Source organism: Lipophrys pholis, assembly GCF_963383615.2.
Source record: "Lipophrys pholis genome assembly, chromosome: 10".
NCBI classification, from domain to species: Eukaryota; Metazoa; Chordata; class Actinopteri; order Blenniiformes; family Blenniidae; genus Lipophrys; species Lipophrys pholis.
Genome location: NC_137640.1, coordinates 2,369,998 through 2,383,670, shown reverse-complemented (window position 1 = coordinate 2,383,670; position 13,673 = coordinate 2,369,998). Strand labels below are relative to the sequence as shown.

The following is a 13,673-nucleotide window of genomic DNA, read 5'->3' as shown; positions in this document are numbered from 1 at the left end:
TGTGTGTGTGTGTGTGTGTGTGTGAGAGAGAGAACATGACACTCATTCATTGTCACACATTCTTGTTATCGTTGTTATGTAATTGTTTGTTTCACACCCGAGGGAAGTTTCACCCTGCGGCTCTTTGTTTTATTTCCTCCATTTACTTTACTTTTTTCCAAGTATTTCAGCATGTTCAAGATTCAAGACATTTTGTTGTCATATTTGCAGATAAATAGATATTTACGTTGTATAATGAAAAGCTTACTTCGCTCACTTTTTCAGTGTGAATTACCTGTCGGAGTGAAACAGGACAGAAAGACATGAGCGTAAACACACCTCACCAAATCATTCATCCAAAGATCTCTGATTTGACTTGACAAAACATAAAACTGGATGCTAAAGCATTAGCATCATGCTAATGCTAATAACAGCGCCTCAGGATACAAGCTAATGCTAAGGTTGCTAACAGTCGGAAACCTTCATGTTAGGTCAGGAAGCATCAACCAAAGATCTCTGATTTGGAACAAACACAAGACAATAGGTAAAAGTAATTCACCCATGTTAATGCTAATCATAACTACGGAACAACCGGAAACAACGGGGAAAAAGTAATAAACATGGACAGCTAATCATAGCTACAAACTAATGCTAACGGTGGGAAACATCTCGCAATTTGTGAAGTGCGGTTCTTTCACTAAAAGCAGAGCTAATGCTGATCACAGCTGCCCTGGGTACAAGATAATGCTAATGTCGCTAACAGCCCATGCTGCAGTCAGGATGAAGGTGTACCCTGGACGGACGCTAACGTCAATCTACGTTTTCTGCTTTAGAGTGGAGGATGATGGCGGAGGGGCGTTTTGCCAGTCTGCCCCGGTCTCTCCATGCACACCACAACTTAGCCGGAGGCTCCAACCACCCTGGAGTACCCAGCAGCCCCTGCTCCTCCAGGAGACGCCAGGCCTCCCTTGCCACCTCCATGGACCTCCTCAGCTCCAGACCTGGGTGAGTTACTAGGTCGTGGGTCGTGGACCTGAAGTTCATGGAGCAGTTTTCCTAGTGTGATTTATGGTGATGAGCGTATTAGCCGTATAAGTCACTCTATTTCAGTTGTTTTGGCTGGTTGTCATGCCACTTAGATTAAGAAGTAATTTATATGTTAAAATATATTGGTATATACAGTCAGGAACCACTAGATGTCACTGTATGACAACAGAATGCAGCTACAGTTAAGCTTCGAAGGCTAATTGAGGCTAAGTGAACAAATTCACAGGAGCTACTGGACCAGGATAATCAACACGTCCATCTGGACATAAAAAAATAATGTGACTTATACATCATTATGACATATTTGTTTGGCATGTGACATATTTTACTACGTATGCAACTTACAGTCCAGTAAGTGTTCGTATCGTATCGCATCGCATCGCATCGTATCGTATCGTATCACTTTTTTCTCGGAGTTCGATTCTCAACTCTTCTTCTCTTCCCCCCTCCAGTCTGGCTCCAGGACAGGGTAGCAGCCTCTCCCAGATGCCCCCTGCCTACCAGCCCATCTCCATTCACGGGACCCTGCCTCGACGTAAGAGAGGAGGAGCCATCGTCCCACCAGGGAGCCACACCTGGAACCCCAAAGCCAGTCAGTCGTCACGCTGTGGAAACACCTCAGGTGCTCCTGGGCACGTCTTCCAATCCCCGACCCCCCCACTGGTTCAAAAGCCCCCAGACGACTTCCACAGGTGAACACACACACACACACACACACACACACACACACACACACACACACCATCTGACATAGTCTGTTGAAACTCTACACGACATGAGAGAACCTGTGTGTGTGTGTGTGTGTGTGTGTGTGTGTGTGTGTGTGTGTGTGTGTGTGTGTGTGTGTGTGTGTGTGTGTCAGGGCGTGGCAGCACATCTCTGTGAGCTCTTTGTCCTCCGAGCAGGTTAGGTTTCACACACTGCCGACACACAGCGGGACGACTTGTACAGGTCACATTCAGTTGGTGCAGGTGGCTCCAGATGATGAAAGAGCTCATATTTTGGGTGTTTTTTTTCTTTCCTTTGTATAAAGATAGAGAAATTCTACATGAATTGTGTGTGCCTGTAGTCAAACGGGGTGTATTCTGGCTGTGAGCGACGGAACGGAATGGAATGGAATGGTACGGTACGGTACGGTACGGTATGGTACGGCACGGGACTTGACCGTACGGTACGGTACGGTACGGTACGGTACGGTATGGTACGGCACGGGACTTGACCGTACGGTACAGTATGGTACGGTACGGTACGGCACGGGACTTGACCGTACGGTACCGTACGGTACGGTACGGTACGGTACGGTACGGCACGGGACTTGACCGTACGGTACAGTATGGTACGGGATGGGACGGTAAAGCAAAGCATACCCAGACCCAACTCTTTAGCGCCGTCCCACCACAGAGAGTACGCTTTAAATGTAGGCGGGGTTGTCAAACGACACAGGTATGTGAAGTCAGTACGCAACAGTAGTCTCGGCCCTCTCTGGACCAGCGCCGAAGTTGCGACTGCATAGTGTTAATAGTGTTTGTTGTGTTTTTTCTGGTAATTTCCTTCTTCTGTGCTTACACCAGTCACCGCTTCGCTCTGTATATATTAGTATTTAACATCCTATTTAACTTTATTCTTTCGTATTGATATTTTAACTTCTATGCTGTTTATTGTGCTTTTCTCTGTGGAGTTACATTACAGAATTCAATGTTATTCTATTCTATTCTATTCTATTCTATAAGAACCAAGTTTCCTCTGTGGTGTCATGACTCCCAGTCCATATTCTCCTGGGACTTGGTACTTTTATTTTGACAGTCACCATAATAATAACAATCCAGCTCAAACGATTGATCTGACTCAGTCCTTAGTTTTCTAGAAACAGTGGGCGGGGGAGGGGGTTGTTTCTTGAACCAGCGACCCCCTCAGTCTGGACTTTCCATCACTCATGCTGCCCTCTGACCTCTGACCTCACGATGCACCAGGCCTGGTTGGTCCATTTGCCTTCCTGCTGACCCCCGAGGACGAGGACCACCAGGGGAGGAGACGAGGGTGGGGGGGATGGGGGGGGCGTAGTGGGAAGGAAAACGGGCTTAAATTAAATTAAGACATTTTAGGTTAAAAATGCATTTTTTTTTGTGTTTCCGTCTCAGAAAAGTTGTGTGTTTATATGACCACAATGGAGTTATAAAGCTGTTTCATTATGTTTACCCTTAAAAAAACTCAGAAAATGATTTTTTTTTTTTGGGGGGGGGGGGGGGGGGGGGGGGGGCAAAGAAATGTATATTATAGGTAGAATATTCCGTTGTGTGTGCAAATTACATTTGAGCATCTCGGGTTTGTATCATACATACAAAATTAAAAATATAAAAGCTTTTTTTTAAAAAAAAAAAAATAAAATATATATATATATATAATATATATATATATATATATATATATATATATATATATATATATATATATATGGTGGATGTTAAAGTGTTGGATGGACAAGACAAATCTGTAATTCACTGTAGGTCTGTAACTCAGTTACTAAACTGGATTCTGAAAACTTGATGTGAATGTGTCACAGCTGCAGTACCTCTGCAGACCACCAGGGGCCACTGCCCACACTTTGGAAATCAATTCAATTCAATTCAACTTTATTTATATAGCAGCACATATAACAGCCATTTCTAGGTGCTTTTAACAGAGAAAGCCAATAAATCCAAATCACTGGTGTAGAATGAACGATGGGGCTACATGATGAAGTGAGCGTCACTGACTTGTTTTCACACCTTAATAGTGTGAATCTCTTTTCATTGAAGTAATGAAAGTAGCCCTAGATTAATCATTTTATTGATCTTTTAAATTCTTTGTTTTAATTTTAATCTGGTGTGTTAAATAACCTCTGCAAATGAAGAATGCAGTTTTAAAAGCATTGTTTGATAATGTATCACAATTACATGAAGTCATATATATTACTACTATTGTAGTATTCAAAACTGGTTGAACTTAATAAATACTTAAATTAGGCATCCATCTGTTATACAAAACACATTTTTACTGTACCATTTATTTTCATAAAAAATGTGATGTGTATAACTTTAGAAAATTTGTGTTCACCTGCATATAATGTTCCTATGGCACCACATGCTGAGTTCATTTTATTAATTTATTTTGTGATTTTTATTTCTGTTTCTGGGGTGGGGGGGGGGCGCTCTGGCGCCTCTATTGGCCAGCCGCCACTGGCCCGTATGAATGGTGCATGTGGTGATTTCAGGATGTTTATAGCAGAAACACACTGACCTCTGTGGGTCGCCCACTCTGTGTGCAAGTCAGCGCTTTTTTTTTTTTTCAACACACACACACACACACACACACACACACACACACACAACACACACACACACACACACACACACACACACACACACACACACACACACACACACACACACACACACACACACACACACACACACACTCATTGTGTGGTGAAGTCAAGAGAACAACAGTAGCCAGGAAAAAGACTGTGGCTTGTTTCCGCCTTTTCCAACTCCTGCTTTTTTCTCTCTCTTCTTTTTCTTCTTCTTCTTCTTCCTCTTCTCTTCTTCTTCTTCCTCTTCTTCTTCTCTCTTTTCTCCTTCTTCCTCTTCCTCAGTTTTCGGAGGGTTAGAAGTGGAAACAAAGTCACATTTTTATTGCCGATTCAGCACAAAGAGGTACATTTAGCGGCGGTGAACTTGTGCAGTCTGCGCTCCTCTTTATTTAGATCCTTCGAAGTACGAGCCGTTACACAACGTGACGGACGAGTATAGATGTTTCAGAACAAGTGGAGATCTTAACGTGGAGAAAAACCACTTAAACCCCACTTCAGCTCAGCTTTCTGTTCGACCTTTGACCTGGCTGGACTCTGATTCAGAGGAATAAAGAGAAAACTGGGGATTTCCAGAAGCAGATCCAGTCTGAGGTATTTGGAGGGTGTTGTTGTTGTTCTTGTTTGTCTGTGGTGGTTCTTGTTGAACCCAGTCTGACCCAGGGCAGGAGGGGAGGGGAGGGAGGGGGAGGAGGTGCAGGAGGGGCAGGAGGGGCAGGAGGGGAGGGGAGGGAGGGGAGGGGAGGGAGGGGAGGGAGGGGCAGGAGTGGCAGGAGGGGCGGGGTGAATGATGTGGAGAAAGTCAGTCTCCAAACTTCTCAGTGTGGAATAATAAATACAATGACAGGAGGGAGGTTAAACTGCTGTAATAGTCTACTTTTAAACACATTTTAACCCTAATCACTTTGAATAAATCGGAAATACATATGAGAAAGATTTCATAGTCATTTAAATAGATTTTTTTAAATACTCCTTTTATTGATATTTCAGTTTTAGTACAAACAATGGAAGAAAAAACAGAGAAAACAGAAAGAAAAAGAGCAACACAGCAACAACAACAAAAGCGCCACCCCCAAAATCACTGCAGTGCACATACCTATACAACGAATCAGGAGCTTCATAAGAGAATAAAGATGACAGGAGACAGAAGCTTTTTACATAAATCAAAGGGAAAACAGTCAGTAACTAAAGGTGAGTTATACTTTCTGAAGGAAAGAGTACAACGGGTTCCATATCCCCATTTTTTAGAAAACAAACAAAAGGGATTGTTAACAAAGACTTGGTGTCCTCATTGAAAAGATCTCCTGTTTTTAAAAATATCTTTTAAATATTTAGTAGCTTCTAGGTCTCGGTTACTTTTACTTGTTATTGCTAAAGGATGTATTTCTATTGGTTTTGTTCTAATAGCTTATTTACATAATCTTTTTGTTAGAAATAGTGAAATCGGTGTGATTTTGATCGGTTTTAAGCCAATTTGAAAGAGTTTGCGCTTGCAGACGTGTGTGTGTGTGTGTGTGTGTGTGTGTGTGTGTGTGTGTGTGTGTCAGGATGTGTTGGATTAGCCATGTGTGTGTATGTAATAGTGTTTGATTGTGGTTCCTCCACCTCCAGCTGAGCTCTCAGAATACTGGCTCACGTTTGTTGTGACTCGCGGGCCTCCTGCAGCGGTTGCATCACTAATCCCCTCATTATCTGGGGCCACGTTGAAGTGAGGAGGCTTACAGCTCAACATATTTGCTTTGCTAAGTAATGGAGTGTGCCAATATTCCCGTGGGAACGCCGGCGAGGTCTTAAGTGATTTAAACCAGCAACCTGTGCTAATGTAGCCGGGGATTTGAGCTAATTACCACCCCCCCCCCCCCCCCCCCCCCCAAGGCCCCGGTGGCAGGCCCCCCGCGGAGCGGCTGTAATACCCTGCAGTGGCAATATTCTCCGGGGTACTACGTGTGGAAGTGTTTCAGTTAAATCTTTTATTTTTTATTCTTGTATTATTTCTACAAACAAAAACTTTAAACTTCACCGGTGGCGTTTAAAAAACATTGAAATATTGTACAAAGTAAAGAATAAGTCGTCCCACGGAACATCCAGGAAATGTTCTGTGAACCGTGGGCCGTTCTGATTTCAGAGGGAAGGTAAATTTCAGGACTCGTGAAGTGCGCGATACTCTGGAATAAATTAGGAGTGGAGATTAAACAAATATCAAATATAAATCAGTTTAAAAAAAAAAAAAGATATAAAGGACTGATTCTCGAAGTACAATAGTTCGTAAATAAAAGTTTTAGAGGTGAAACATTTTTAAAGTTCAATTTAATTTGGATATTCAATCTCAAAACAGGAAACAACAGAAAAGAAAATGAACAAATAAGTCCGAGTTTATCTGTTGAAAGGAGTAGAACACATTTATTTTCCTGTAACTTATTAACTCTTGACTAGTTTCACTATTTTTACACGATAAAAACACGTGTACCCAATCCAATTTAACTCTAAAGAGTTTGTCACACTTGTACAAAAGCATTAATATTTAGAATAATTAATAAACATCTGAAATTGGGAAATCAAACGTCATTATAGGAGATTTATATATTTAATTTGATTCAATCATTAATTTAATGTGTCACATTGGTTTTGATGTGAAAATGTTAAAGGTTTAAAAATATATTTGTTTGTTTATCCTGCGCTCAGAGAAGAGGAGCAATATTGGTGGTGACCATGGGGGGGCGCTGTGAAGATCACAAATAGAATTAGAGAATAAAATCATAGGGAATAAATATGGTGGAGGTTTTGTGAACACGACTCTTCTTATTGGTGTGTGTGTGTGTGTGTGTGTGTGTGTGTGTGTGTGTGTGTGTGTGTGTGTGTGTGTGTGTGTGTGTATTATAACCTCAATGTGAAATTGTCAGTGGACTCTGAATGGCAGGCGTGTGGCTGCGATGTGTGTGTTATGGTGTGGGAGGAGGGAGAGAGAGAGAGAGAGAGAGAGAGAGAGAGAGAGAGAGAGAGAGAGAAGAGAGAGAGAGAGAGAGAGAGAGAGAGAGAGAGCTCCTTCCCTCTCCTTCACCCGGAGCAACATCACAACACTGAACTCTCTCCACGCCACAGTTCTGCTTCACTTCACGCTATGGAGGCTCCCAACACTCAGTCAGGCCTCTAGAACGCCCAGGCCACGCCTCCGCGGGCCGTGTCGTCATCCGGGAGGATCACCAGCGACAGCCTCACCTGTCAGGGCCTCACCTGGGGCAGCAGGAGTGTGGGGGGGGGGGCGGTCAGCAGCAGCTCCGATGTGTTCTCTAATCGGACCTTGTCTCTGTCTCTGTTCCCCAGAGAGCCGGCGGCCGGGCCTGGACGCCACGCTGGACTACGTCAAGGTAAGAACCTCCCGCACGTTTTCCTCCTGAAAGGTCAGCGCAGACGTTCACCTGTAGGTCTGAACACTGGGAGAAGAATGTCCGGTTGTAAAAAGGCACACAAGTACACAAAGTGTCCAGACGACAGTAGAGGCATTCTAGAATAGAAATGTGTGGTTATGTGGGGGTTCTTGAATAGATTTGAGCTATTTCTGTTTTCTAGACTCACAGTTTCCTGTCATGCAGCGTTTTAGAATCGAGTTTTACTGTTAAATGGATTTATATAATGGAATTCATCTGTCATATAGCGTTTCTAGAATTAAATTTTACAGTTAAATGACACTCTAGATAGAATTTTGCATTGTCTGGCATTCTAGGATAGAGTATTGCAGCTGTGTGGTGTTCTAGAATAGAATTTAGCGGTTTTATGTTGTTGTAGAATTGAAGTTCTCAATCATACAGTGTTCTAGAATAGAATTTGACAGTTTAATGGCATTATAGAACTGAATTTAGCTGTTAAATAATATTATTGAATACCAATTTTGCAGTCATGGTATTTTAGAATAGAATTTCGCAGTTGTCTGGTTTTCTTGGACAGAGTATTGCAGTTATATTGTCCTCCACAATAGAGTTTTGTGATCCTAGTGCTACATGCTCTAGATTATCATATAGCAATAGTAGTACAATAGAATGTTTCAGTTACATTTTGTCATAAAATTCAGAATGCGGAGATGTTATGTGGTGCTATGGAATAGAATTCTTGTGAGAGAATCTTCCTAGAACATTCTGGCAAAGATCATTGGCGTTATACAGATTTCTGCTGTTGAATTTAGCAGTTATATGGTTTTCTAGGAGAGGAATCTCCAGTGATATGGTGGCCTCGTGTTGAATTTTGCAGCTTCATAGCATTGTGGGATGCAGTTTTATATAATGTCCAATATCATTTTTCAGTTTTATGGCATTCTACAATAGAATTTCCAAGACATATGGAATTCTAGTGCAGAAATTCATGGAGTTATAGAGTTTTTGGTGGAATCTGATTTATCATGTGACAGCAGCATTCAAGCAGGGAATCCTGCAGTTATGTGGTGATCTACAATAGAATTTTACAGTTATATGACATTCTACAATAGAATTTTACACCTGTGTTGTTGTAGAGTAGAAATTTGTGGTGATAAGGTGTTGTAGAATAGAATTCTGCTGTTATATGGTGCTCTATAATTGAGTTTTACAGTTACATGGCATACCGGCATTGAATTTAGCAATTAAATGTCAATTTACAATAGAATTTTGTGATTTTACAGACTTCTGCAGTTGGCTACGTGGAATTCCAGAAGTAGTACAATTTTGAAGTTGTGTTTCTTTATTTTCTACTCACTCTCTCTCTCTCTCTCTCTCTCTCTCTCTCTCTCTCTCTCTCTCTCTCTCTCTCTCTCTCTCTCTCGCTCTCTCCATCTGTCAGTCTTGTCCTCCATTTATTAGCTCATATATTTGGACACATGCTGACGCCTCGGTGTGAAAGGTAAACTCAGTCCTTCCCACGAGAGCCGCTCGCTAACCTCACGCACACTCGAACCTGCACACACACACACACACACACACACACACACACACACACACACACACACACACACACACACACACTCACACACACACACACACACACACACACACACACACACACAAATAGCACGCTGTGTGTATCTCTTTGGTCAAATTAAGGTTCCAAGCATATGTCAACACTGTGTGTGTGTGTGTGTGTGTGTGTGTGTGTGTGTGTGTGTGTGTGTGTGTGTGTGTGTGTGTGTGTGTGTGTGTGTGTGTGTGTGTGTGTGTGTGTGTGTGTGTACTGACCACATATGGAGCTACTGTATCCAGGTATTACATAATAAGTGTGAAAGTGTAGTTGTCATTTGTGCCGCTCCAGGTGTGTTTACATTTCCACTGTGGACGAAAACACGCGTCTGTCCATCTGTGTGTGTGTGTGTGTGTGTGTGTGTGTGTGTGTGTGTGTGTGTGTGTGTGTGTGTGTGTGTGTGTGTGTGTGTGTGTGTGTGTGTGTGCGTGTGTGCGTGTGTGTGTATGGGTGGTGTGTGTGCAGGTGCTCAGTTTCATATCCTGTGTAAAGGTTAGAAGTGCATCAACAGTGTCGGTCGGTGATCCAAGTTCTGGACGGATGTCTACAAGGAAGGAAGTGTCTTTGAAAGACAATAGTATAAAAGTATATAGTATATAAGATTCTTGGATTATTTTAGTAGAGATTAATTTTAAATAGAGATGCAGTCGTAGTTTCTCTCTCCTGTGATCACAGTTTTCTCCAGCGGACGCTAATGTTTTCATCACCATTGACCAAGGCTGCCTGTGGGAAGGTACCTGCTATCTAACTATTGTTTTTATCAAATATAAACCCTTACTTTACAAGTTACTTACTTAGTAATCGGATTACACCAGTGGTGAGCAGAGTCCGGCCCTGATGAACTATATATCAAGCAGCGTTGAAGGAGTCCCTGCAGTGACAGGTGGCGCTGTGACGGACCTGTGGATGTGATGAGGGTCATAAATGTGAAGTTCCAGGCTGAGCCTGTGTGGAGCCCGCCGTGGCCGCGCCCTTCGACTTCTCAGGAACATTTCGATTCGTTTAGGCCGTCAAAAACGCAGCAGTTCCAGATGGAACAGATGAAGAAGGAGAATGGTTGTTATCATCGTATGCCTGCCGTGCAATACGTAAAGTTTAAAGCCAATCGGACCGTGTTCAGGCTATTCACGCCGCAGTACCGGTCCCCAGCAGGTGGCGCCATGGCCGGTGGTGGTTATCACGTGGTTTCGATCAGATCTCAGCTCTCATGCGATGCGTTGGGTTTCAGGCCGATCTGATATATAAATAAGACATCTTATATTAAGTTATAAGCAGATCCTAAACTATTTATTTTTACAATGTGTTTTAGACGAGTGCGCATCCCTGTGGTCAAAGAGAGGTACTGCAAGTCAAACCCCGACTCAGTCAGCCAGTCAGCCAGTCAGCCAGTCAGTCAGTCAGTCAGTCAGTCAGTCAGTCAGTCAGTCAGTCAGTCAGTCAGTCAGCCAGTCAGCCAGTCAGTCAGTCAGTCAGTCAGTCAGTCAGTCAGTCAGTCAGTCAGTCGGCCAGTCAGTCAGTCAGTCGGGATCCAGCAGGACTTCAATCTTCCATCCAGTCTGTCACAGAGCTTCTCGCTCCACCGGTTTCCTCCGGTACGAGTCTGTTTTGTCAGTCAGTCGATACGACGATCAATCGGCCAGTTTGTCAGCTAATAATCAGATGAGGCAGCAGAGCGGCGCCGGCAGCGTCCTCCTGCAGATTATTACCGACATGTCCTCCCCCCCACTGAGTCCTCCTCGTCCTGCTGACTCCGGCTGGACCTCCTGACTCTCTGACTGAGTCTCTGTGAGGCTCCTGTCCTCAGGAGACGGAACCAGGTTCCAGCGGTCTGTGATGAATGTTCTTACATTTTAGCTGAATATTCATCATGTTTGATTAACACTCGAGACTTTTTAAATGACTCTCGTAATCACTGGACTGACAGTTTTAGGACGGTTATCACCCATTTCAAAGCAGCCCGAAGGTCGTTGTGGCTGAGAATCGATGCTGAAATCTGGGTCAGACCCTACAGACGAGCACGGACGTGTCCCTGGTTGGTACTGACTCTGACGACAGGGACTGTGAGAGCGCAGCCGAGGTTTATGATGGCATGTGTCTTTAGCAGTCGCAGTAGTAATAGTTTATTAGGTCCACCAGATACGCAATGCAACAAAAAAAAACCAACAATAAATTAAACTGTGCTTAAACCGCCTTTTAAATATTTTAAGCTTATTCTATTTTATTTTTTATGATTATCATCCAGGTTATTCTATAAACAAGCCTCTTCTAACAGAAACACATCTACTTTTTTTTTTTTTTTAATTTGTTCTTGCTCATTTTTAGAAAAACTCTTGACTCACATGGACATGTGCTCTTGCTTTAGATGCTGACTGGGCGATACTTGTAGTTTCACAATTTCAGTGGCGAAACGTCTCGAAGGAGAGTTTTCTATCCGTGTATGTTTTTAATAGTTTAACAATAGTGTGAACGTGTTGGGCACCAGACTGAAGCACAGTGCCCTCGGACCGCACACATCCATGGTGACGGTGTGGGAGCCAGCGCAGGATGGACGTCACGTTGCGGCGGTCAGTTGGACCGAGACTAAGATCGTAATCCATCAGCGATCGATGGCGGCGGCGGCGCACGGCTCAGTCACTGATATTTATTCTCTGTAGCAGCCGCCCTGATGGGCCGCTGCTACTCTGAGGCTGGATGTCATCCTGTCACATTTCTGACGACCAAACCTCCACCGCATGTCGAGAGATGAAGGACAGATTTAAAAATGAATAAATAAATAAATAAATAAAAACGTTCGTTGGCGAAGGTTGAAGTCCAGGGTCTCGGAGGGTCTTGGTCTCGTGTCCTCGTCCTCGTCAGATGTTGGACGCACCAGCGGCTCAAACTCTGCACGCCGTGTTCCTCCCTTCAGCTCCCCGCCGCCGTAAATATAAATGTGCAGTGAACCTGCACGTCGAAGAACATTTTTACTGGACAATAATGTGCACCTCTCTGTTCCCATACTTGATGGCGTGATTGGCTGAAGCTGCTGAAGCTGCTGAAGCGGCTCCGTCTCTCCCTCCGTCCTGCTGACAGGGACAGCAAGCAGATAGAAATAGACAACATAGAACCTCAGCACGCAGATTTGTGTCCCGCGTTGTTTTTCCACAGCATTCCTGGAGCGACGAATGTGTGTATTTTAAGGTGGACGTTTAGCAGAACTGGTGATTTGGGGCTGCTGTGGTCCGTGTGTGTGCTTGTGTGCACGTGAGTGTGTGTGCTGCCCCGTGGTGCCCCCGGGGAATGTTCTGCATGTATTTCCTCCGTAGATCCTCAGAGAGTTCACACTGTAATTAGAGGCTCCACTTCCTGTGCAGAGCTCTTTTAACTTGATTCTGCTTTGTGTGTGTGTGTGTGTGTGTGTGTGTGTGTGTGTGTGTGTGTGTGTGTGTGTGTGTGTGTGTGTGTGTGTGTGTGTGTGTGTGTGTGTGTGTGTGTGTGTGCATTGTTGGGAGTAACGTGTTTTAAAGCTCATGCAATTACAGTAACTTATTACTTTGGGCTGTAACGGAGCAATATAATGCATTACTAATATACTTTTGGTGAAATTATACTTAATTTTCACTTGATTATGTGTGTTTGGTTTTTATTTCAAGGAAACGCTGCGAGACATTCTGACAACCGGAACCAAATAAGTAACTCAAATATTGTAATGTAAGTAATAAACACTGTTTAACAGTAAATGGATTTCACTTATATGGTACTTTTCCACCGGTTGACCAGTGACCACTTTACATTATTGATCACATTCACCCATTCACACACAAATATTCTCCCATTCACACACACAGATTTACCCATTCACACACACACATTTACCCATTCACACACATATTCACACACACACATTCACCCATTCACACACACACATTTACCCATTCACACACAAATTCACACACAAATATTCTCCCATTCACACACACACATTCACCCATTCACACACACACATTTACCCATTCACACACAAATTCACACACAAATATTCTCCCATTCACACACACACATTCACCCATTCACACACACACATTTACCCATTCACACACACACATTCACCCATTCACACACACAGATTTACCCATTCACACACACACATTTACCCATTCACACACACACATTTACCCATTCACACACAAATTCACACACAAATATTCTCCCATTCACACACACACATTCACCCATTCACACACACACATTTACCCATTCACACACACACATTCACCCATTCACACACACACATTTACCCATTCACACAGACATTCACCCGGTCACACACACACATTTACCC

General features: G+C 43.4%; 1 protein-coding gene across 1 annotated transcript in view; it reads left to right on the top strand.

Moving 5' to 3' along the window:
- Positions 1-13,673, top strand: part of bcar3 (BCAR3 adaptor protein, NSP family member) — a 71,908-nt gene that overhangs the window by 34,759 nt on the left and 23,476 nt on the right. Inside the window, exons 2-5 of the mRNA XM_080473059.1 lie at positions 813-984; positions 1,479-1,581; positions 1,616-1,718; positions 7,694-7,737. Coding sequence (XP_080329185.1) covers positions 821-984; positions 1,479-1,581; positions 1,616-1,718; positions 7,694-7,737 — 414 coding nt within the window. The 5' untranslated portion in view covers positions 813-820. The remainder of the gene's footprint in view (positions 1-812; positions 985-1,478; positions 1,582-1,615; positions 1,719-7,693; positions 7,738-13,673) is intronic.